This window comes from Epinephelus lanceolatus, chromosome 3 (assembly GCF_041903045.1).
Source record: "Epinephelus lanceolatus isolate andai-2023 chromosome 3, ASM4190304v1, whole genome shotgun sequence".
Classification (NCBI taxonomy): domain Eukaryota; kingdom Metazoa; phylum Chordata; class Actinopteri; order Perciformes; family Serranidae; genus Epinephelus; species Epinephelus lanceolatus.
In genome coordinates this window covers 23,486,207-23,513,576 of record NC_135736.1, presented here as the reverse complement: position 1 = coordinate 23,513,576, position 27,370 = coordinate 23,486,207, and the positions used below count along the sequence as shown (strand labels likewise).

Here is a 27,370-nt window from a genome sequence, read left to right as displayed (position 1 = left end):
TAGTTGGTGCTTTTCTCTAGTTTTTTTTTTCTTTTTATAAACATTTTCTAACCTGTGTATGAAGGCGACAACACTTGAGCGCTACAAGGAGGTGACTGTCTTTCCAGCACACACACATTTATACAGGTTAAATGCAGGGTCTTGTCCTCGGTGACCCTCACAGTTTCCACAGGGGGCCGACATGATCCAGAGTTAATTCAGGGCTCCACAGGTTCAGAGTTCAGTTAAATCCACTCTGTGGGATCAACCGACTGCTCCACAGGTCAGTGTTAATATGCATTTGTGGGCTGTGGCGTCCTCCACGCCTGGATTCATGGCCGGTTTCACAGTTTACAGTCAGAGAAGCCGTCGTCTGCAGCGTGAAGGTCACTGTAGCATGATATCTTTGAGGTTTTCCTGCAGGATGGTGTCCTTGACGGCGTGAAAGACAAAGCGGATATTTTCTGTGTCTACCGCAGTGGTGAAGTGGTGGAAGAGCGGCTTTCCCCGGTTTCTCCTCTTACGGCTGAACGACTGCACCAGGAACGCCTGGAGAGAGCAGAGCAGGGTTACAGTCAGTTTTCAACAGTGAGCAGATTTTTTTAACATCATGTAAATGAGAATCGATCTGTTGACCGGGTAACCAGGTTTCTAATCTGCTTTTTACATGACAAAGACATCAGACAGAGAAAGAATCACTGAGGGGTGGAAGGATCAAAGGAAAAGATTATTAAAAGTATATACATCCTCATATTCAAAATATTTCAATTCAAATAAATGATAATATCCAAGTAAGTTTCCAGAACTGAACACTGGAATATTTGTAAAATTCAGACACATTTATGCTGAAAGGAAAAGCAGTGTGCTCCCTCACTGCAGACTGTCTTTTCTCTTCTCACTGCGCTGTCAACTCTTCCCAAACACACTCCATTTAAAGGGATAGTTCACCCAAAAATAAAAAATACAGCCGTAAAGATGTCTGCCTTCACGCTGATATAATGGAACTAAATGGCACTTGGCTTGTGGTGCTCAAAGCGCCAAAAAGATGCTTGTGTAAACTTCAGCAGCAATGTCTCTTTCCAGAAATCATGACCTGGTTACTCAAGATAATCCACAGACTTTCGTGTGAGCACTTGCATGTTGTCTCTCTACTGAACTACACCCGCCAACCGTATCACTGTGATAAAGGAAGCATGCATCTACTCATGGATGAGAGTCAGGTGTTTGTGACAGCATGAGATTTAAAACATTAATAGTGTCCCCCTCAGCTGAGATGTAATGTTAACTAATGCACGCTTCCTTCTGCGCAGCGATTTCTTGTGTAACCTGGTTTTCTCAATAATAGAAAAAGGGTTTTTTTGCCTTTAACTGACAGGGCAGTTGTTACCGTGAAAGGTAGGGAGGGAAAGGGGGGGGCGGGGGGCAACATGCCGCAAAGGGCCGTAGGTTGGAATCAAGCCCATGGCCGCTGTGGCAAGGATAAACCCTTTATACGTGGGGCGCCTGCTCTACCAGCTGAGCTAATGGGCACCCTGGAGCTGCACATTTTATTAAAATATCACACTGACACTTTTCCACAATCCTACCTCAGAGCATGAATAGTGTTAACCGCAAAACAGTTATATAAATGACAGTCAAGGCAATGACCTCATTAACACAGGTGTGCAACGGATCTGGGGTGTAAACTCTCAGAGGGCCACAAGGAGCAAGTAAAGGGGAAGAAAACAGAAAACCCAGCTTGGTAACTCTATGAAATCATAGTCTAGTAATGAAGCGGACATGAATACAAGAAGAAGAATACTGCCGCTGTATCATACATCAAGATTCAATTATCATTGTAAAAATGGTGTGAAAGTAAAGCTTTCATTATGACCATGATGCTGAGCCTGTTAATCCAAAACATCCTTTGTTTTATTGGCTTTGCAAAAGGAGGTCTCATCAGAGGAGGTGGTAATCCCAAAAATCTATCGCAGAGAGATTTCTATGGCTGAAACAGGTCAGCAATGATAATGTAATAAACTGTGAATCCTACAGGGATTGTTTGCTTCAGTACTGTGCTACACTTTTCCACTTTTAACTGATTTATATTTTTGTGGTAGGGCACCCAACTGAGCACACAGTTGCTGTCTTTGTTTGGTTTAATGTAATTTCATTTGTGCATGTAAATGCACTGACCGACAGCCTGTGTATGTAAAATTGTACATTGATTCACATGATATTGGTGTGTGTGTGTATGAAAGCACACTGGGCTTATGAACAGCAGGAGGAAAATTAGGAGCAGAACGACAAAACAACTTGCAGGAGGAATAAGTTTGTTGCCTCACAACCGTGACAACAATGAAAACCTTTGTGTTTTTGGTGTGTGTGTGTGTGTGTGTGTATGTTTGTTTGTACCTGTACGTCCTCTAGCCTGCACGGGTCTCCTCTGAACTCGGGAAAGTTCTTGCGGATGTCCACCGTGCGAATCTTTTCCACCAGCAGGTCTGTTTTGTTGAGGAAGAGGATGATGGACACGTTGAGGAAGAGCTTGTTGTTGACGATCGTCTCAAAGATATTCATGCTCTCCACCAGACGGTTTGTCCTTCGATCCTCCATCAAGACCTGCAATCACACACATACACACACACACACACACACACACTTTGGTTATTTCAGGTTTTATCTGAGCACGAACTACGGATTCAGTCGTCATCATATGACTGTTGATTTGAACCGGAGCCATGACTGAGGGAACAATCAAGTTTCATCAGCCAACCACAAAGAGAGCTTTGTGTAGATCTCAAATGTCTCTCTGATGATTTTTCATCCATTTTGTAATTCTAAGAATCAGGAGATTAATGATCACTGTCTGACTAACATCAGCGCAACGTGATCAGAAATGTGCCTGGAGGTTACCTGATCATACTCGGACGATGACACCATGAAGAGTATTGACGTGATCCCGTCGAAACACTGAAACCACTTCTGCCTCTGGGACCTCTGCCCTCCGACGTCAACCATCTTGAAAGGAATCTTCTTGATGATAAAGTCGTGCTCGACGATGCCTTTTGTCGCCTTCCTCGCGAACAAAATGTCCTGCTTGCTCGGGATGAAGTTCTGAAAAAGAGAAGATACAATGTGTTCTTACAAAGGTGAAAGAGGTGAAGAAATCCAAAAAGCACATGAGATTTAACAAGTCGCTGTGACTCACCAGTTGACCAATACGATCCAAGTTATCCAGGAAGTATTTGACTGACTCACTCTGTAGAAAGAGGAGGAAAAAAACATCAGGCAACTCCCCAACTTAAAAGACCCAAATAATCAAATTACAGCACTTTATCTGATTATTACAACAATTTCAGTTCTTGTATTTCTTCTTTATTTATTTCACATTCAATGGAAGCTGTCATATCGTGCTTATTGATTTAATAATACATCAGTCGATGCCTTCTCCCCAATCAGATACAGATGACAGAAACCATATGACCAAACATCATCATGTCAGCATCATTATCATATTTGTGGCATACTCTTATCAATTTATCCTACAAACAAACCCAGATCTGAGAGTTATAATCATCTAATGACAGGGTTTGCGTGTGATCCATGAAACGTTCTTATCTCACCATCGCAGCGCAGGAATGATCAGGTGTTGATAAATGTGGCTGATGAAAACAATCTTCATGAACATATCCCGCCCCGATATACTCTCCGTTTAGAGGCCTCGCCCTGAGAGTTTACAACATCAAGAGGCATAATACGGCCAAGAGGAAAGACTTCTCGGAGCTAGAAATGGAAATGCTGATGTCCCAGCTCCAGTTTAACCAACTGGTTTTATCTGGCTGCAGGAAAAGTGGCATCAAAGGAGGTCGGAAAAATGCAGTATGGAAAGAAATCATTGCTACGGTCAACAGCGTTGCAGTGGACAGCTAAACTTGAGGTTGGAACCTTGACCTACATATAGTAATGATATAGCCTATATATTACATAATATTAATATTGTTATAATATTCATATAAAAGATTATAATTGACCCAACTCGAGGAGCGTGTGGCCGCGCATATCAGGTCTGCTTCAATTCGGGGAATAACAGCTAGTGGAAGAGACAGAGATGCGTGTCTGACCCAGACACTGATACAAATTTAATCACTTAGGCTCCTGTTGCAGGGTTTATTTATTTCTATTTAATTATGTTTTAATGATAAATGATATAAACATGCTTTGGTTTGTCAGTGATTTTTTTTTTAAAAAAAGAAAAGTTTCACATAGAGCCAGGCACGACAACCTGGAGCCAGTCCCACAAAGCCAGGCAGTGACTATACATTTTTAAGGTGATTAAAATGTGGCTGCAGATACTTAGATGACAGTCAGAGTATGGTCTAATTACAATTCTCCACCTCAGCCTGATTTACCACGCTGCACTCTAAGTCCACACTGACTCAAACTTGCGTACACAAGCTGAGACTTGACATGAGATTTGATCGTAGCCTTCCCTAATGTCCACTCTGATAAATGCCGAGCTTTGTGTGGAATCGACCGTGTGCCCAGTTTTGTGTTGTACTTCTGTTTCATAAATGAAAGCCTTTGTGATTTGAGAGGCTCCTTCAATGGACAGGCTCGACCGACAGCACAGTCTCTGAACTAAAGTGACTCAAGTGACATAACGGGATAATAAGTAGATCATTGGGTTTATATGATCCATGAGTTTATCAGGGCGTTGTCTCATAATCACATTTGGTGTACTGATGTGGTGAGTCCTATAAACTCACATTAAAGCTGCACTAATCAATACTTTTATATAAACAACGGATCAAATGACTGTTTTTCCTGTGTGTGTGTGTGTGTGTGTGTGTGTGTGTAGCATGAAGGGACTACAACTCCCATTTAGTTGTTGTGCAACCCTGCTTTGTAGGAAGACAATAAATTAACCACATAAGCTTCTAATTTGGAAAGTCTCTCTTGTAGTTACAAAGCTACATGTGACTCTATAGTTTCCCTCTCTCTTCCTGTCTTTTAGTGCATTATTTTTGTTTTTCTGACCTACAAACTTTGCTCTCATCAAACTTGTTTCCAGCAGCAACAGTTGCTTTTCATGGAAAAGCTCTGATAAACCCACTGTGCCCTACATGTCCCACACCAAATAGCAGGCAGACAAAGTTAGCGACTAGAAAAAAAGGATAACAGGAGTGCTGCTGGTGTCCCTCAAACCACCGGTGCTCATGGAAGGGTTAAAAAATCAGAAGGCATAAAGAATCAAAGTCCAGGCAACCAGGTCGGTTTGGAAAAATTAAAAAGCCTTTATTTAATGGGCAAGAGTCATTAAAAACACCAACGCGTTGGTGTTTTGTATCTGAATCTGTAACTATATCAAATATATGTAGTGAAGTAAAAAGCACAATACCCTTTCGCTTTGAAATGTAGTGGAGTAGAAGCATAAAACTGAAATATTCAAGTAAAGTAAAGCAAATCTACTGAGTTACCTTCACCACTACATCCCACACTGTGATAACTTTTTTCAGCAACGTACACAGATGTTTAAAAGTCTTTAAAATCAGAAACAAGCACATCTCGAACGAGAAGTGTACAACAAACTGGATGAAAGTTTGAAGTTGCATCAGACGGCAGCCTCTGAAATCCCCTCGAGAACATGAATTTTTGTGTCCTAACATGAAGTTCTCTCCCAGCACATGATGCAGACATTCCTGATTCCAGTCATAAAAATCAAACATGTTTCTAATCTTCTTTCAGTTGGTGGAACATACCAGCCAAGACCTGTATATCACATGTACATAAGGTTTTTTGCAGATTGTTTCTGAATACATGCTGCACAGTTTAGCTGTTGCAAGCAGCAGTTTCCTTTCATTTCTGTTCAGTATGAAGAATCAATTAGCGGATGCTTGAAACTTGAGACATCAAGTCTGCGTTCGTTTCTATCACTGCTTCACTGTTGTTCAGTGGTAATGTCTGATCTTCACTGTAATGGATAACACAGCTCAACAAAGTTTTAAGAGGCTGTTAATTGATTTCAGTACTTGTTGGAAAATAATGGAAACCAGTAGGCGTCCTCAAGCAGCAGCAGAGGTACACTTGGTTCTCTGAAGCACAGCGGCGTGATTTACACAATGGTTTTCTGTGCTGTTAGGTGTGTAAACTGGGTAAAACTGAAACTTTAGTTTTGGTATACTTCTTTACATGTATGATTCCCAACAATAGTTTGAAAATGCGTCCCTCTTCCTCCCTCCATCTCTCTCTTAAACACACACACATTCAACAGGAAACAGCTGTGTGTGTGAAAACAGTGGGGAGAGACATGGGGGAGGGAGGGATTAGCGAGTCAGACAGAACCCAGTTACAAAGTCATTTCAGCACATCACACACACACACACACACACACAGAGCTATATTTTAGTCTAATCAGTTATAGATTGCATTACACGAGAGAAAAACTCGTCCTTGGTCTAATCAAAATAAATTTATTTTGATATTTAGTTTGATGCCTCCACTGCGTCAGGCTGTTTCATTTCTGCTGATGGCAGTTAAAGCGTCTGTGGAAATTATCTTTGTGTGTGTGTGTGTGTGTGTGTGTGTGTGTGTGTGCGTGTGTGTGTCTCTGTCTGTATTTGCGTATCCCTTCATCTCTGGGAATTCCCCTCTCCCTGCTTTTCCCTCCGACCAGCCCCTCCTCCTGTTCACGTCCAGCTGAACCAATCAGAGTCCCCCGGCTTTGTGTTTCCTATTACTGTGACACTGTAGGTCAGCGGTGGGGGGACACGGGGTCACATCTCACCCGCTCAGGGGTCGCGTTTCCTGGTTGTTACATGTCAGAGATGGATTTGACCGAGTTTTCACTGATTGCGTTCAATCAGTTTGACAGAAAACTGCAAAGTTTAGGGTTTAAATTTGTGTACTGCTATAGTGTAGGTAGGCCCAAGTGTGTGTGTGTGTGTGTGTGTGTGTGTGTGTGTGTGTGTGTCTGGATCTGTGTGTGAGTGTGTGTGTGGTTGAGTAAGGCTGGAGGAATGTCTCCATTCATGGCGTGTATGGGCAGATTAGGGGCTTTATTATAGCAAAGACCTGAATAAGCTCACATTCTGCAGCGTGTGCGTGTGTGTGTGCGTGCATGTGTGTGTGTGGTCACAGGTATATTATGCTGCAATTGTTTGACCACTCCCGTCCTGTCACTACAAACTACGATGGTATATTAAGTTACCTTGGGAATAAAATGAGTATGTTGTGAATAGTCCAAGGTGACGTCTTCAGATAGCTTGTTTTGTCCAACAACAGCCCGACATTTAAATATATTCTAAAGCCAATTATCAGATTCAAGAACCAAATGTTTGGTATTTTTTGCTTGTTTGATAAATGATCGAAAGTGTTGTGTATGCTCTGATAGCAGTTTTATATCAGCAGTTAGTTCAGCTTGTTAAGTCTTTTATTTCCTGTTTGTTTATAATACACAAAACTATCATCAGATGAGTCATTTAACTAATATGTATCTGGAAAACTTACAATGTATTTTTTTTCTTTGAATTGTGGATCTTAATATAACAGAAAAAACATGTAATCTGACTTTTGTTCCCTAGAATTGTTGAAAACTAATTTGATTATAGATTTGAAAGATAAGCAAATTTTAAAATTGGATAAAATGCTCTACAACCTCAACACTATGACTGACTAATGCTAGGGGTCTAAATCAAAACAGTAACAAAAGACAGAGCAGTGCCGTCATTACAGTCAATTTCTCCCAGTTAGGACTCCTTCAGTGTGCCTTGTTATAAACGTTGCATATGCACAAAACCAGGCCTGAAATAGGCGTACGCCACTTCCCACCATAGCTTCCCATGCAAAATTGTTGTGATCTATAAAAACAGACTTCATGGGAGAAACTTTGATGCTTACGAACATTTTGGAGATGGGAAATTGGTGACGCAGATGGTGAGGTGGACGCTTGTAGAAATCGTCGAATATTTTTTGGTGCACGCCATTTTTGTTTTTTGTTTTATAAATAAGACCCCTGGTGATTTAAACTGGTGAAGTAAAAAAACCCCGCTAAATAATAATAATGAAAAAGTTTAATGATACAGTGTTTCTCCAGAGCTGTTTGACTGGTCACAGATGGTCAAGAGTCCAGCTCCTGATAATGTGTGCTCACCTTTTTCTCTGTTAAGTTAAAAGACCGACATTCAGGAGGTTTTAAGCGTGAGCCAAATTATCTGAAGAGGTATCTTCCTCTTGAAAAGAAGCAGACCCAGTGATTTGAACTAGTAAAAACACTGAATAAAACAGTTTCTCTGATGCTGTTCAGCACAGCAGGGGCTGGAGCTGAGCTGCCACAAACGTTTGCTCTGCTGTTTCTCTGATAACTAAGATCTGGACGTTGATGACACATAATCCTTTATCCTATTAAAACATATAGTTAACAATAATTAAGATCTAAAAAGTATATCATAAAATATGTGGCTTAAAACTGGATTCAAGGCAAATGATATTCATGACAGGTTCTGGCAGACGACCACAACTGTGATGCATTTGCAAAGGGGATATGATGTCAGTGACAGGCAACGGCGACAAATAACACGGACCATGTGCTTGATTAAATAAAGATTTCTATGGGTTTGAACGTTGTTGGAAACATTTCAGAAAATGTAAGTACACAATTCAACAAAATATATAATGTTGGTCAAGACTTTTTTAGACAGTTTAATGTAGAAAAATTGCTTATTATGTCTTTAATTAACTAATTGTTTCAGCACTACACTGTTCATACATGTATTGTGTGTTATATTAGCTATAATTGTAAATGATAATGACATAATTAACCATATAATTACAATTACTTAATTTCTCTTGACTGGATAGTTCTGGTTTAGTACAATGTGGGTCTTGCCACAGTCTGGGCAATGATCATCAGTGATGATATCACTGTACTTGCCAAGTTAATTGCTAAAATCTGGGAACACAACGGCACTAAAAGAAGTCGGCTCAAAAAGCAGGAACTGTCAAACAGTCGGGGAGGCTTTAAACTAACATCGAGGTTAGTCAAACTTATCTGGAAGAGAAAATGAAGGCAAATGTTATAGCTGTGACTCAACTGTCAGATTACAGACCAACTTCCTGGTTCAACTTTGACCTTCTGTACTTGTGCGTACATGCAGTCATTCTGTGCAATGAGGCTTCACTTCAGATCCACTTTGTTGTACTGATGTTACTGTGTTTCCAGACAGCAGTGTTGTCAAAACTGATCGAAATGATGGGGGGAAATATGAAAATAAGACTTAAGATGTAATAAAACCAGAATTATGGTTTACTTCTCAAACTGAAAGACAAAAACTTTATCAGTAAATATGACAATTCATATTTGGTTGTTATGGGAACAATGTTCGGTCCATCACACTCATCGGCATACACCCACACACACACACACGAGGATGCTTGGCAGAACGGTAGAAAAGGAAACACAACACCCAAATCCAGATGTGGGGACACACAGAAAAAAGATTTTTCCACTCTGTAAACACTTGTAGATAAAGTTACACACTATACATACAGTATTAATTCATGCAGCGCAGCAGCAGCTGAGTCTTGCAGGATGAAACCTCATATAGTCGGCCATATGGTGTGTGTGTGCCTGTGTTTTATAGGCTCTTTACATCTTAGCAGGGCTTCAAAGTTCCCGACACACAGTATACAGTCTGAACTCATGCCTCCTTTATTCAGGATGTCTGCGCCGCTGAAGACAACAGCAGCAGATCACTGTCACAGCGTGATATACAGCCTTGTTTGTGTCAAGCAGAGGAGGTTTTTGGTGTTTATGTCCTATATCAAACTACGCGTTATCTGGGTGTGGTGGGAACACAGAACAAGTAAACAAAATCCCTGCTTTTGGTTTGTTTTTTTCTCTCACTATCTCCACTTCTCCCTCGCTGCTGCTCTTCTGTACTTTCCACTCCCTTTCTTTCTTCCTCTCGCTTTCCTCCCTCTCTCTCCCCCCCGTCAGCCCGTGGCCCTGCTCCAGCCGTGCCTGGGAAAAGCTGACTGTGGTATCCCCGGAAAACCTCTCAGAGAGCGGAGAGAAAGGGGGGAGGTGGAGAGCGTCTAACTCAGCACATTTACTCCGCAGTAGACATTTTGGTTTTTCTTACTTTGAAAAGCATACGGCTGGCGTCCTTCTGTGTTTCTCTTATTGTCAACAAACCCCATGAAAATACCAAAACCAACAACAGCGCGAGCCAATGTCTTAATACTTTCCAGCGTCTCTACCCTGTCAGTGACACTCGAGCACACTGGTTCCTACTGAAGTTGTAAATGTTTAGAGAGAGTTACAAATATATACTTTCATTTCTGAAAACAAGCTGAGTGATACAAGCTAAGTGAGTCCCTAGTTTTCTGACAGAAGCAAAGACTGCATTTTGGGGGCTTTTTCAGCCACAGAGCCTCAAGGGATCTCCTACATTTGTTTAAACTACATCTTATTCTCATCATTATGACATTTTTGACTATGAGTCATGCTAACTTTGCACTTGCCACCTCCACTGTATAGATTCAGGAAACATGACTCCAGCAAAACTGGTTTAAACACAACTCTAAATCAGTCACAAAACACACTGTGAGAAATTCACAAACTACTGAACACGCACAATTTGACACGTTTCAACATACTTAAAAACAAATTGGAAACAGACTAAGATGAACCGATTTCAAAGGAAACTTGGCAAAAAATAACACAGGGAATGTTCTCTTCAACATGTCTTGGACTCTCTAAGATTAAAGCTGACAGAGATCCCACATGTCATCGATGCAGGCAGGCTCCAGTCGCTCAGTTGCACACATTTTGGACGTGTTCAAGGCTTTACTAATCTTTGAGAGCTTCTCTAAAATATTTGGAAAAACAGTGGAGCCATCGCTGTTTGGTGTGGCGCCGGTAGACGCTCCTCTCTGTCGTCAGGAAACCAGCATGTTGGCCCTCTGCTCTCTTCTGGCCAAGAGATTGATATTGTTCAAACGGAGACACCATATTACACCAACTTACAGTCAATGGATCAGGGAAGACGTAAAATCTTACATTGGAGAAGATTAGATATACTGTCAAAGGTTTTACTTGGAAATTTCATACTATTTTGAAGCCTTTTCTAGCCTTTGCAGAGGATATGGAAGCTGACAGCATGAAAATGTAACCAATCCATAATTTCAATTTATTTGTGTTGTTTATTTTCCTTTTCTGGATATCTGGCTATGTATAATGGATATGTGCATGTCTGGTATGGGGTGGGGTTAAGTTTTCTTTCTTTTTGTATCTTCTGTTGGACGTGTTTGGACTGGTGCTACAATGTAAAAAAAACACACAATAAAAAAGATCTTGATTTGAAAATAACTGGCTGGAGGGCATTGCTCTTTCTTCTACAAAAGGAGGAGTACTCGCTAACATGAATTTAAACTAATTTGTGAACAAAAATTTTAGAGAAACAAGAGTTTCGTGTGCATAGAAAAAGTCTTAAATGTTCTATTTCAGCTTGTGAATAATGGGAGCAAAAACAAAAGTGTTGGGTTTGCAGTTTTGTTTGTGTATATCAGAGAAAACTGCACTTTGCTTCCTTAGGTTTTCCGGAGGAGGTTGCATTTTACATACATCATATTAAAGTTATCACAGAATGTCGCTCCTGGTTTAGCTGTAATGCTGGGTAACTGCAGAAAGATGTACTTCTGGGGAGAGCTGAGCAATATGTAGATATTGTATTGATATTATGATATGAGACAAGATATCGTCTTAGATTTTGGATATGTTTATGTTATGTTTTCCTGTGCTGTGTCTCAAATCACATACTTCCATTAGTATACTTCTATGCAGTATACTATGTGCACTATGTACTTATTGGCGTAGTGCGCGAATTTCGACAGGGTAGTGTTGTCTCAAACCAAACACGGCCGTTATGCGCTTACTGGACATGACGACTGCAAATTAGCTAGTTAGCAAACTAGCATTAGCATTCACATTATCGTTCGCGGTACCAAATCATTACAGACCGCTAAATTAACCCAATAAACATACTGCTGGCTTATACCCGACAACAGTATAGTGGTTCTTAGTGCAAAAAACACATGTATTTGTACAATGCAGCGATGTTCGCGGTCACACAGTCCTCGGCCGCCATTTCCTGTTTGAAAAATGGTCCCTCCCCTTCCGCTACGTAGCCAAGATGGCGACCATGGCGAGAAGTGTCCATAGTTCCACACTCAACTTTTTGACCGTTTTGAGTGCACCATCCAAGTACTCATAGTGCACTGCATTTTTCCATACTTCTCAGCGTGAACGCACTTATGCACTCAAAATATTAAGTGTAAGTACAGAAGTACGCGATTTGAGACACAGCACTGGTCTTAAAGGCTGCATTACAGTAAAGTAATGTAATTTTCTGAACCTCCCAGACTGTTGTAGCTGTTCTATTATTTGCTTTTAGTCATTATATCCACATTACTGATGATTATTTATCACAAATCTCATTGTGTAAATATTTTGTGAAAGCACAGTCAGCATAGTCAACCCTACAGTATTGTTGCTATATCAATATTGAAGTATTTGGTTACAACTATTGTTATATTTGATTTTCTTCATATCGCCCAGCTGTATTTCTGCAGAAACTTCCCAGTACATTTAACAGCTGCCTGTTCAGCTCATTTTTGTGATAATGATTTTCTTGACAATATAAGAAATTAGTTTTAAACAAAGTATTATTCATTTAAGAAAATAGAACTGCAACAAAATAAGTGATATAGTTTTACATGTCAGCCAACTTTTGCCAACAGTTTACCTTCAAATATTCAGTAAAAACTAAAATGATATCTAATTTCTTTAGTTTGTAAACAACAACAGTAACTAAGAGTGAGATTCAGATTCTGTATACAATATTAAAAGTTCAACAAACTAAAATCTACCACTAATTACACATTGAAGCAGCTCCCAAATGCAAAAAATGTATCCTGGGATCTAAATCAACAGGTGATTTCCTTCTTTTAGCAAAATGCTAAATGACGGAGTTGTGACTTGACAATACCGACTCCCATGTGCACACAGAAGTTGGGAGAGGAGAGGGAAAAGGATGTGCTGCTGCCGGAGGAGCCGCTGAATGAGTTCCCTCTGAATGGTAACTCTCTCAAAGAGTCTGAGAAGTCTGCGGCTGTTCATGATACGTTCAGTACGCCACAGTTTATTCCACAGTACTGAAGCTGCTCCTCTTTTTGGTGCCACCGCGGAATCAGTGATACTTTCGCTTTCAAGCATGTTTGTTGTTGCCGAGGGTAACAGTATGACATCAATATGTCAAGAGGTCAAAATATCAAAGTATCTTGACATGAAGTTTTCATATGATATTGAAAATTATACTGGTATTATCATGAATGAAATGATATAGTGCACCCCTACTTCGTAAATTTTAAAAAATAGACTTATTATTTGCATATTCTTATTTAATATTCTATTGTTCCTTTATTATCTTATATTTTGTCTTTATACTTTTGCACCGTGTTTACTGTTATGAACCAAATCACCAGTTGGCAATAAACCATTTCTAATTGTGATTTGAGGAAAATTGAGAAAATTAAGAGTAATGAGGCTCACGCTGCTTGTTTCATTTGAGTCACATTTCCAGAATTTCAACAACAGAAGTCGAGAGCAAAATCAGTATGACTAACTCATCAGTAATGCCATAATTTTGAAATTATGACCCCGGTTGACAAACACAAACATTTTTCTTTAACACAGCAGGATGGCGTTTGTGGGATTGACTCCAAATAAACTACTGTTGCTCATGTCACCCAGTGCCTCAGTGGAATACAATATATCAGACTTTGGATACACAGATAATATTTGCTCAGTAGTTTTAGTCTTTTCATGGAATTTGTAGACAATAAGAAAAATAGAGAAAATCACCCGCCTTATCCTTTGGGCCAGAATGATGTCTGCAAGTCTGTGCAGCTGTACAACACCAGCTTTATCATACAGCGACTCCAGATAAGACAAGGCAGTCTGACCCAGAGCTGCGCACTGACATCTCACACACACACTTACAGTATGTTAAGTGAGAGAGGGACGGAAGTGGCTTCTGTCTGACTCCAGATAGTTTTGTCACTGATAAATGAGCAACAAGGTAAAAGGTCAAACACACAGCCTCCAGCAGAAAGTGAAGCTGCTGTGTTACTCATAAAGCACGATGTTAACTAGATGCTACAGCTGACACAAACTGCACTGACAAAAAGAGCAGCTGTTGACGCTTTGAGACATTCGCTATGTTGACAATATGGTTAATGATCATTCATGACATTCTGTTGAAACGTTAAGTGTCATTAACAGTCTGTCTGGCCCTTCACGGCACTTTTGTACACACTTATAGAGTTACTTGTAATACTAAGTGGTTTCCAGCTGTTCTGTTGTTCACTAAATGATCTTTAAACTACAGTAAGTGGCTGCTTCAAACAAGTCTCAGTTTGTTTGGTACACTTCAGGCAGCAGAGACAGAGGTGGTCTAAATATTACTCTTTCTAAACATGGAGATTTTTCCACATAATAATTAAGCAGTTGTGTTTCTGGCCAGTATTCACTCTTCTTTTAACTCTGTTTTTGGTCTCCACCAACTCCTGAAGGAAATGTTGGACTCTTAAGCTGCTACATGCAGGTGGTGGCTGGAGAAGTGCCAGCTCACCCCCTGGGCACTGCCGAGGCGCCCTTGAGCAAGGCACTGAATCCCCAACTGCTCAGGGCGCCTGTCCAAGGCAGCCCTCTAACTCTGACATCTCTCCGTTGTGCATGTGTGTGTATTTCGGGCCTGTGTGTATGACAACAGAGTGAAAAAAATGAATTTCCCCTCAGGGATTAATAAGGTATATCTTCTTCGTCTTCTTCTGTCTGCTGTTTGGTGCTGGACAGACAGTGTATAGTGAGCATTTAGAGCCTGGTGGTCAAAGTGAACTGAAGACAGTAAAAATAAGAGCTGTAAAACCAACACAATGAGCTGAAAAATGCCACGAAGCTCCGCAGAGCTGAGAAAAACTGTGTTTGTCCTCAGCAACAGATTTTGTGATAATCATAAAAAAAGACATTAAAAAAAGTAGAAACGACATTTAACATTTGGTCATTTGACTAGAACAAAAGAAAATTGTTTTCAATGGCCTGTAAAGTGTGTCACACTCATTGGTTTGAGAACTCTTCTTCTGACTACTCCGACACCTATTTTCCTTATGAAACTTAAAAATACAACCATACACTATTCGAAGTTTCTCTCTTTCATCACACTTAGACTAGCATTGCCTTGTTAGCTCATTGTTGAACACACTTCATTCGAACTTTGACAGAAATAAAATAAAGCTCACCTTACCCATCTTAGTTAGTTTTGTAAGTCATCCAGTTAGTTAGTTCACTGTTCCAACAACCATCAGCTCAGGTTTGGTCAAAATAAACCTGTAGCGACTGAAGGAAACCAACTAAAAGTTGCTGAAAGGCCGAGGCTGGGCCTAGTTAACTTGTCTGACACGCCAACAAAACTTAATATAACGTGCACAGACTTATAATTAGGATGATCACAGCGAAAAGAAAAGTGCGGTCAACAAAAAATACGGCAACCCACTCTCACTCCAACCAAAAAAACCCCATAAAGGTGAAGATCAGATGCTCATTTAGATGATGAGTGTCAGCGGCCATTTACATGTGACCCGACTCTCCCAATAACTGCAATCACTAAAAATAAATAAATAATAATATCCCAAAACACTGACCAAAAACATAAAAATATAAACCAACCCAAAACGTATAAATCTCACACAACTATTCCTTTCCAAATGAAATCATGGCTCCTACAAAACCCTTCACTCACCGAGTCAGATGTAAAAATATGTGGATCCACAAGCTGTTTATCCTCCCACCTAACAGCTGTACACTGAGCAGTGGCTCTCTCTTGTTCTTTGGATGCAGCTACAGTACGTCATGCTTCAACGAACATACAATTAATGGCAACAAAAGAAACAGGAAATCTTTTAAAAGCAACGGACTGCTGTTCTGAAAGAGTAACATGACTACTCCACTTCATTCGTTGCTGCAAAGCCTCACTTCAGTGAATTCACAACCTGCCTCAAGTTGGTTTCTTTATACAAAGGTATGTACCTAAGGAAGGCCGCTTCAACGGTTACAATGACAATGATACATAAAAATGTCCGCTGCTTTGACCATCCTGCTACATTGATTTGATTGGGAATGTCTGCTCTACTCTCATTCTATTTCTATGGTGAAACAATCTGTAGGTTTGTCACTCCACAACACACATCCATTGTAAATAAATATATATTCAAAATATTGATTTGAACAGCTTTAAGGCTGAGGTTTAAATGTCTTACTGGCCTAAATTACAAAATGGCAGGGCAGCAGAGACAAGCCTTCAAAACTTTGTCCTGTCTGACAGGTAGTTTCCCTAAATTATATCCTGCAGAAATAAAATGAAAAACATGTCACCTTATGTAAATTTTGATGATGATTTTGAGGCTTTCAGGTCACTCTGATATTTGGGTGCCTGTTTTGAAGAAATAAAAAATAAAAACTACCTTATTTTCCATTTATCCAATGTGGCTGGTTATACAGCAATACGAGGATCAGTGATGAGTGCAACCCGATGTTTTTGATCAGTATGCTTTTAATATATTATGGTTAAAAGGGAAAAGGAATTACACTGCAGCCTACGAGCCGTTTCAGATTGTGTTCGGTGCAGTGTAGCGTGGCAGATGAAACTCCACAGGGCTCCACTTCACCGACTCCATTTCCAGTCAAGAGAAAAATAATTACATCTTTGGAATGTCTCCAAACACCAAAACATGAGCGAGGTAAGTTATGCAGTAAAAAAAAAACAATAAATACTTTCAGAGGCTTTGCTCGCTGCAGTGCTCCTTCGCTGTGACTTCTTTCTCCAGCTGACAGGTAAAAAACATTTCTGATATTATCCAGTTACTGAAGTTTCGAGCTTGTCAGTTATTATTAGCTTTGTGTCTACTGGCTGTGGTAAATCAGTTACTGTGCAGATATCTGCGACTCCAGACTACTGACGTCACTGAAGTGATGTGGAAATATTTATGGAACTGGGGGTACAAAACCGGTAAACGTGCACAGTGCAAGTTTCTTTTTTTATTAGAGGTTATTTCATGTGGCATTATTCCTCAATGTGACGGCTCACAGTCGAGTGAGACAGAAGCACTGTCTGGAGAGTATTGATGGGCGACTAAGGTCCTGAGCTGTATTCAGCTCCAGGATGTTATCTGGTGTTGCTCTAATGGAGAATTGACTTTAACTTAATACTTTGCCACCACACTGACACAGAAAAGAATTATATAAATAAATAAAAACATTTTCCCACTGATAATCAAATGGATTTCTCACTGGATACTCTCGCTATGAGACACATAAAATGTGAGGCATCAGCCAGTGAGTAATCTCTGACTGATCATGACTTCTGGTAAGTAAATGTACTGGAGGCTGGTTTTTTATTCGGACAGTCATGGGAAGATTTGGCGTACAGTAACAGGTTATTTTTGACATACTGAATGAGTTTGGGACGTTTTCTCTAGAGCGACTTTCAGACTGCTGCATGAGTAGTTGACGGACTATTTAAAGTCTTAAAGGATAGTCTGACATTGTTAAATTGTTTCGTCCTGGTGTCGGAAATGGCTTCAACTTTTGCAATGGAGCCACAATACCATGTTTGTCATTTATCAATCCTAAATATGAGACTGAATTATAAAAAAAAAAGGTGGAGAGAACATTTTTGTCATTATTTGACAGTGAAAGCTGAGGAGAAAGGCAGGGGAGAGGAGAGATGACATGCAGCAGAGGCCTGGAATCGAACCCAGGCTGCAGCAACAAGGCCTGAGTCTTAATGGTATGCACTCCACCAAGGGAGCTACCAAGGTGCCCAGGGGGAATCTTATCTTTAAACTGTCACAATCATCCATCTTTCACAAGCAGCCATCATTAAAACTGTTTCTGTGCCATCAAAACATCATTCAATCCCTGCTGAATGTCGTTATAAAATCTACTAGAGGATCCTGAAATTTCCAAACAGACCAAATAAGTCAATCTGAATTTTGGGTACATGTGCAGAATTCATGCACAAGTAGGGCTGTACTGAATAGTTTAGAGCTTCATTTATAACATTCACTGACATTCAAAGTCTAGTTTTTGCATGACTGTTTGCATTCAATACGTACATACTATTTAGTATGCTAAAACAGTATCTGAGAATGTTTAGTATGTGTAGTATGAAACCTACAGTACGTGAACTGCATGCTATTTCTGATTAAATATTCCAGTATGCAACAATACAGTGTGGTAGAGGACAACATTCATAATGGACAGCGATCACGACAGCCATGTAATGTCAATAAAGCTTTAACTTAAGTGTAAGTATGTAAGATTTCACTTTGCCGGCTGTAATTAATAAGCTATGAAATTATTTTTAAATAGATGGTAGAGCTGAGGTTGGTTAGACATCTCGAATCGGCAAGGAGGCTCTGAGGAAATGACGTGGTTATTACAGCGCTGTGCATCCGAAAAGATACAAACAACTGTTTATTTACACAAATGTATGTTGAACAATAGCGCACATATTGGATATACAATGCCTACAAAGCCTTTAAAATACATTTTCACTGCAGATAAATTGTCGCACACAAAGAGAGTCAGGCACCTGTATTAATCGGCAGTCTATCAGCAATTTAACAGCACCTTATATTATATTAATTCATTTAAGAAAGTTGATTTAAAGGAACAGTGTGTAAAATTTAGGAGGATTTAGTTGCATTTAGCAGTGAGGATTACAGACTGCAACCAGCTGAAACTTCTCCCAGTGAGAATCTTTCTGTTTGTTGTTCAGGAGGTTTTTACCAGGAGCTAAATTGTCCACAGAGGTCTGTCCCTCTCCCAAACAGACCTGGTGATTTATACCCAGGAAAACACTGAATAAGTTATTATTATATCTTGCTTTTATTTTTGCTGCTAACAATCAATGACTCAGATGCAACATCAGTATTGTTAAATTGTGCAATATCTATTCTTCCACTGATCAATAATGTAAAATCAGTCATTCAGTCTGTCTCTTTATTATGTTCTGCTTCTTTCTGATGCTTTCTTATTATATGGCTTTGTGTTTTAATACTGTTTGATTATTATACTGCTCTTTTGTTTTGTTACAGTTTACTTATTTTACCTACTTATATATGGCTTTGTATTTTATTTTTTTCTACTGATCCTTCCTGTTTGCAATCTCATTCTGCTACTGTAATATCAGAAATGTCCACATGTGGGACGAATTAAAAATTACCTTACCTTACCTTACCTTATCTCAATAAAGCAGTTTCACATTAAAGAATCAGTGTTTTTCCGATGCACGTGATGTGGAGGGGCTGCTAACGATGGTGGCCGACACAAAAAACACAAATGGACCTATCTAGAGCCAGTGTTTGGTTTGTCCGTTCTGGGCTACTGTAGAAACATGGCAGTGTGACATGGTGCACTCAATGAAAGAGGATCTGCTCCCTGTGTTCTAAGGTTACAAAAAAAAAAAAAGACTCTTATTTTCAGGTGATTATACACTAATGAAAACATGCTTATTAAATTATATTTAATTTCTGCCAATATATCCTCCTAAATCCTACACACTGGACCTTTAATAATTAAAAAAGAGTAACTCATTTAATTAGATGATTAACATTTTTCAAATTGAGGATTTTGTTTTAAGAATTTTGTTTTTTCAGGGTGATGACATGATCAAATATGCCAATAAACACTCAAATCTTCATTCAAGAACCTCAATAGAAGCCTCAAGACTTGCCTCAAGTTTGATGGAGTAGTGCAACAGTGTAAACACTACATAGCCTCAATAAAGACTTGGAACGAACTGAATAACAACCTGAAGATGATTGAGAGGGCTGAACTGTGTGTTACAGGGCTAATCTACTCACCAGCTGGAACTCAGACCGTCGTGCGTAGGCCTCCTGTATGCCAGCGTCCGCCCAGAGCGCGCTCAGTGCCATCACATACAGCTGAAACTCACTTGGCTCGACCCCCGAGCCGCCCACTCGTCCTTCCCACGACATCACCAGCATGCCCTGCTTCTCGTTCTCGCAGCTCTGCCAGCTGATGCCCAGTTTATCCCGGGCGTCCACCAGCACCCGCATGCCCTGCAGAAACACACAGTCAGAGCGTGAACACATGAGCCAGAATGTGGTGAAGCAGCGTAACAGCTGCTTTTTCTAATGTCAGCAATATTGTACAAATATTTCCTGACCACACGGAGGAAAAAAAAACTCCTACTGCATGTGGTGCTTCCTGGGAAAAACGTCAACATGGAGTCTAGTGTTACTGGTAAACATGGAGTAACTTTAAGAGGGAGGCACATGTGTCCAACACACACATACACACTCAAACATAAGCATGTGTGGCTGCTGGTGGTTTTCTGAGGAGAGGCGTGTGGACTGATCTGAGTGGGAGGTCTCCTCCTGAGTGATCAAACTAAGCAATACACACACAGACAGATAGACGACTTAATGTTTTGTGTCTCCTTCTTTAATTTATGACACTTTTCTTGAATCCATTACTTTTAATTGCTCCAATTCAGCAGTTTGTTTGGCAGTGAATCAAAAATATAAAGTCTATTATGCACAACAATTTTTATTTGTGACTGACTACTTCTAGTATTTTATCTGTTTGTTTTGTTGCTTGTTTACCTGTCACATTTTTTCTTTGCTTACATGTTTTTGGCTTATTATTTACCTTAATGAGAGGCATCTTCCACAGCGTCTCAAAGTTCAGACTCTGCTGTATTTTTAAAGTGTTTGTGTTATGTATTGATTGAATCAACAGAGGACTCAGCAGCAAATAATATTGGTAAACTCTGAGGCGTTTCAAAGGTCACAGCAGGTTAACGGATGTGAGTATATCTGTGTGTGTCAGTGAGTCACGACCACCTAACCCTTGTGCAATAGTCAAGTCTGGTCAAGTTTATTTGCACAGCTTAATATTGCACTCAATGAGGCTTTACAGGCCCACAACGTGAACAGCTGCCAACCCAGCTCAAAATCCTCTGAAAAAAAAAGAGAGCGTGGAAAAAAATCTGGAAGAAATCTCAGACAACAAAGTTCAAAGAGAGATTCCCCCTCCTCAGATAGATGGGTGTGCGACAGGAGGTGTGGGTGTGAAAAAGAAGAAAAGACGATGTGACAGTTTGTAGAAATCATCGCTCATCCTTCTGCTATGTGCGTGTGTGTGTGTGCAGTCTGACTGTGATGCTCCTTTGTGACTAACTGGTGTGTTTTTAAGCCTGATCCCTCGCTTAAAACTTTTCTTTTCAGTACTGATGGTTTTGTTTTTACAGAATGAGTAAGACTAATAAAACTGGTGTTAAACACAAAGACACACATGTAACCGCAATCTGACACGACGTACAGATCCAACAGCAGCATGCTGAAGAGTCACTGTGAGTGAACCCTGAGTCACATCCACTCATGATTATTGCCTGTGTAATCATCATCGACATTTTTATCAGTTCACTCAACTCTGCATTTGTAGTGTCTATAATCATGTCTCCATATCTTTTCCTGTATGCCTGCGTGTTGGAACATCTGTCTGTCAGTGAGAAGTCAGTAAGTGTGTCATCATGTTTGCATTTCTACACCAAATACAACAAAACTATAACAAGTTGTCAGATTTCAAATACCCCTCCATATTATTGGCAAGAAATGCAGCCATCTGTGATCCTAATTGACTTACATAGTTGAGCAGATATTTGCATCCAAGTTGTCATCACTTCTTAATAAATATGCCACTTGGACTACTAGACTGATCAAAAGAAAAGAAGAATACAATGACTCTGTATATGGTGAAAGTTGTGCATAAACAGTCTTTTTCTTCTTTCCTCTTTTTGGCTGTGTTACTTTACAGATAAATGGGTGTTATATAAATGCCTTAACCTTTACTCTGGTGGACTATTATCCAGTTTCACAACCGCTGTTGTAAACTCCACTATAATTTGCCTTTATCCTAATTTAACACTGGTATTTAAATTTTGTTGTCTGTTTGCGGAGGACTTATGGGTGATAATAACTTTTACGAGATGATAAGGACTGCACAAATATAAGCTACATTAGTTCTGGTTTCAGTGAGGCAGTAAGTTTTCTCTGAAGGACACACCTATGTGGACTGCATGCTTTTAAAGATGCAGCCTCTGTCTCTCAACTGTCGGCTGTACTAAAACAAAAGTGGTTCATAGGATGTAAACTCAAACCACAAAGTGTTTCAAATCAAAAGTGAGTCAAGTATATGACAGGAAAGTGCAATCAGTGGAGTGACTGCAGCCACTCTAGGAAATTCTTTTCAGCAGACGGGCAGCAGTGAGTCTCAGAAGCGTCCCGGAAGCTAATAAAGATACACGCCTTGTCTATTTTTGACAGAGCTGCAGTGTGTTGCACAGAGCAGATCGATTTTATCCTACTAACAGACTGTATGTGAAATATAGATAACCTACAATGTAATTATGAGGATGTGTGTATTTTAAATAACTAAAACACAGCCACAAATCTTTGATCCATGTTGTTCATAACTGGACTTTTCACTGCATTAACTTTGTCTGTAGGCTACAGCACAACAAAGTTAGCCTGGAAATCCAGACCCAAATCTAGAAAGATTTAGGTGACTCGCTGAGCAAATTCAAATTGCGCTCTCACGAGAACTCTGGATTTCCAGGGTACAACAAAGTAGGAGATAATAATAATAAACATAATTAATACAGCCATAAAGGGAATCAAGGAAAAATGACCAAATCAACAAAATCTGCAAGTCTACAAAATCAGGGAGGCAAAACACTCCAGTGTGGTATGACACTGTTCAGAGGACGGAACAAAACCAGGTCACAAACGGACTATGAAGAGCTGGGCCCAATAGTATTGTCCCTCCCAGCTCCCTTCCAGTCAAGATGGTAGCGAAGATGACAAACACAGGGACTAACTAATCTCATATCATGCCTAACATTAGTGGAACGTATCAGTATGGAATTAATGTGCCGATGCGCCCCTTCAAAATAAAACCAAACTTTTCTATGAATGTCAGTTTTTGAACCATGACGAGGGACAAAATGTGGCCTGCGACAGACTAGGGTAAGGTTTGTTGTGTGGCTGGTTAAGAGGGGTGAGGAGTCAGCAGTCAGTGATGGCACAAAACATTCAATAAAACAGACTTCTCGGGGCATCGGTGGCTTGGTGGTGGAGCGGGCGCCCCATGTGCGGGGCTGTTGCCGCGGCGGCCGGGGTTCGGGTCCGGCCTGTGGCCCTTTGCTGCGTGTCATCCCCTCTCTCTCTCCCCCTTTCACACTTGACTGTCCTGTCCATTAAAGGCAAAAAATGGCCAAGGGAATATCTTAAAAAAAATTAAATAAAAAAAAAATAAAAAAAATAAAACAGACTTCTTAAGAATTATGAATCACTGCAACCATGAGAGATCCTTAAAGAAGCAGTCATATACGTGCACACAAAATATGAGGCTCATTGGTCCAGTAGTTTTTGAGAGCTGCGGACAGACAAATACACACATGACCAGACACATGATAATATAGTTTATACTTGATCCAAGCAGCCACACACAAAGGTGGAGTGAAAAGCCATTCGTCGTTGGTGGGGGGACTCACTCAAAGTATTGCAACTGGTTGTTCACATGAAAAGTTACAGATTAAGTTGAGTCTAGAATTTTAAAAAAAAAAGGAGAGCTAGAGAGACAAAAGACCGTCTCTCTGTATTTGTCTTATGTGTCACTGGCCCTCAGGATTATCTCACCACATGGGGCTAGAAAAACATGAAAACCTGAACCGGACTTCTATCCTCACAGTCATGACGTGGTCTGTGGTATTATTAGCAGTCGCCTACGGTGGCAGCTGGCTGGGACTGAAAAAAGCTCTGTTTCATTTATCACTATTGTGTAATTACAAGGTGGCTCCCTTCCTGCTTTAATGTCCGCCCCATCTTCTGCACTGGTCTCCGCCTTGAACACAGTTGTTGGGGAAACACTTGGTTAAGAAGTACTGATAAAAAGGTAAAAACTGATCATGACAAACTTTAAACCATTGTGTGCTCTATTTATAAAGTGGATAAAAGACAAAGGATTCTTTACGTTCTTTTCTAACCAAGAGGTGCAGCTTTTTAAATCAGTGATAGCTGTTCAGCAAACCTACACTTGATTTCGAGACTTAACAGAGTTACTTAAGGACCAGTAGTTTCCTTAGTTTCACTTTAATTCATGAGAAATGAATAAGTCAACTTTGACAAGGATTAAGTCAGAGATTTATCTGCTGGTGGAGGTGTAATTACTGAGACTGAAGCAGCGGGACCGCACCTGAACTCCACCTCTTTATTGTTTATTTTTTATAATCCTAATTGTGCTACACATCTGTGTGTTCTCTTTCAGCTTTGTTCTCGTGCTCCATCATTAGGTTCCCATGATGGGAGGCGGTCCTCTGCACCCAACAGGTGAGGCTGATCCTGACACCAGTGTTCGGGCATCATCCCTCTGAATACACTCACTGTTCTGAGCTTTACTGAGGGACTCATCCTCAGTTTATGGTGTCATGAAACACTGGCAATTATGTGCTCATGGTAAATGTTGTATTTCTAAGTCATTTTAACGCCCATTATAATTTACGGTCAATGTGCAACTGGGACATGTTGTTTCTTGCTACTGATTCCTGTATCTTCTCTGTGGTGGACAATAAATTGTTTATGATGTATGTTTTATGCCATTTCATATTACCTAATCATAAGTGCTGAAACAATAACTGGGTCTCTGGGAAACTGTGATGGAAACTTTTCAAAATTTCAGATATGTTCATGGTCCAAATAAGCATCAACTAGATAGGTGCACTCAGTAGAGGGCCGGTCTCTGCCAGGCAGCAAAGCATCCCGCGCAGCTACAACTGGTGGAATTGTCCCTCCCAACTACCTCACAGTTAAGATGGCAGTGAAGATACAAAAACAACTGACTTAATCATCAATCACAAATATCATGATACAATGCTGTATCAAATTTTTCCCCACTCCTATCAACCACTAGAGGTCTTTACATACATACAGCATACAGTCATAAAGCTGAGCACAAAATATTAGGCTGATTGGTCCAGTAGTTTGTGAGATTAGCTGTGGACAGACAGATACACACTCTCACACACATGTGCACACTTCCTCAGGCTTACATCTGGTGGAAATAATTTGTCAAGAAAATAATCTACCAGTTAATGAGTCATAGAAATAATCTGACCTTTGTTTGCTGATTTTCCTTCCTTATTTTATTTTAATGTTAACGGAATACTTTTGGATTTTGGACTGTTGGTTGGACAAAACAGGTCATTAGAGGACATCACTTTGGACGTTTGTCACCATTTTGTGACAGTTAATAGACTAAATGATTTTTGGATTCACTGGGAAATTTAGATAGAGATATATTAATCGTCAGTCAAAATAACTGTTATCTGCAACCCTATCAGTAACATTGTGTCTTATGTTATGAGACATGGTGGGTCAAGGTAACCCAGGCATCATGCTGTGCTGGAGAAGATGCCCTTTATTGTCTAAAACATTCATTTGCAATTTTTGCCTTCTTGCCCTCCTACACATCATGCATTGCGTGCTTTTCAGGAGGTCGAGTGGTGGTAAGGTGGGGGTGGGGTCCTGTTCATGATGTGGCCCGAGACAGCGCCACCACTGTATGCTGGTATTGAGGGGAGGGTATTGTATACTGCCTCGGCTGTGTAGAAGTGCAGGCTCTTATCATCCTTGTCTGGGCTTTGTGGCACTCGGGGCGGATGTGCTCATCCCTCAGGAATAGTCTGGTATTGTTAGCTGGTGAAGGAGGCCCAGCCATGACAGCAAACAAAGGGGGCAGCGCGCGCACGCACGCACACACACACACACACACACACACACACACACACACACACACACACTTCAGGATAAAAATATGTACTATGTCAACAAACCTCTCTGTGTGTTTGAATATCTGCTTGTGAGTGGGAGCCTTAACTGTAGGATGAAAATGTCAATATTAGAGCTGCAAATACTGATTATTTCTACTAATGATTAATCTGCGGACTATTTCCTCAATTAATCAACAATCTTTTGGGCTCTAAAATGTCAGAGGGAGTGAAAAATGCCTGTCACAGTTTCCCAGAGCCCATCATTTTGAGCCAAAAACTCAAATTTATTACATTTTCCATTATAAATGATTAAAAAAACACCAAATATTCATATTTGAGAAGCTGGAAATGGTGAAGGTTTGACAATGTTTCCTTGAAAAATGACTTAAATGCAGAATTAATCTAATAATTGGCTAATTGTTTCAGCTCTAGTCAATATATCTCCACAGGCTGATTAATCGACTACTTTTCTCGTCTCCTAAATGTTCCTCACACATCCTTCAGTTAATCTTTATTTGTTTGAAATGGAGTTCTCAACAAACATGCATTTAAATAAGAAACAAAAAGACAAAAGCAGGAGTTCACAGTTCAAATCATAAGTGTGGTGGTTTAAACTTTGCTCTGAGGGGCTGTAAACTTTGCCTGAAGGCCCCAGGCTGTTTAGTTCCCATGAAACCTTGTGCTTACCTTCAGTATATTCTCATAGATAGTGTCCCGGAAATCCAGAAGTGCCTTTTTATCAAACTCTTGCCCGTTAATGATGCGCATCTGTTTGAGGAATGTGGACTTTCCGCTCTCCCCGGCCCCGAGCAGGAGGATCTTGACCAGCCGCCGGACGGCTCTCCTCTCTCGGGCGAGCATCGCGTCTATCTCCCGGCTTCTGCGCCGCGCCTCCCGCTCCTGCGCCGCGTCCCTCTCCCGGCTCCCCTCCTTGCTGCTGCCCGGGTCCCGGCTGGCCTCGGCCGGGAGCAGGCAGCGGCTCAGGGTACGGACCACTCCCGACATGGCGAGTCGTGGGAAGAGTTCACCGAAACTTCAGTGGGAGAATGTTCATTATAGGATGTGACCTCTGGGGTGGAAATGACCCGGTCCGGTTACATCCACCTGGTGAATAAAAGCTTTACAGAGGATAATTAAACAAAGTCTACATTTAGATTTAATGGGTGAAAACGTTATCTACTCTCCAACCGGCAGACAATCCGTGTCCATCTTGGTTAGACCGCGCCATCAACAAAAATCAATCCGGACAGAGAGGAAACAAAACCGGCTATGATCCAGAAATGTTAAAAACAAGTTAAATGTTTGAATCCTGGTCTGAGGACAGATATAAAGTTGATCAGAAGTCAGTCTGTCCATCTGAAGCAAAACAATAGTAAGAAGACACACACACACACGGGGACAACCTCTCCACACTCACACACAGCCAGCGGTTTGTG

At 40.5% G+C, this 27,370-nt stretch overlaps 1 protein-coding gene across 1 annotated transcript; it reads right to left on the bottom strand.

Annotated features, from left to right (window-relative positions):
- On the bottom strand, positions 1-27,370 carry gna12a (guanine nucleotide binding protein (G protein) alpha 12a). Its single transcript, XM_033624365.2, has 6 exons — positions 26,622-27,370; positions 19,945-20,163; positions 3,170-3,220; positions 2,875-3,075; positions 2,374-2,580; positions 1-528 (listed from the first exon to the last, which is right to left on the bottom strand). The coding sequence occupies exons 1-6, from the start codon at positions 26,937-26,939 to the stop codon at positions 367-369; spliced, it is 1,158 nt and encodes a 385-aa protein (XP_033480256.1). The 5' UTR covers positions 26,940-27,370; the 3' UTR covers positions 1-366.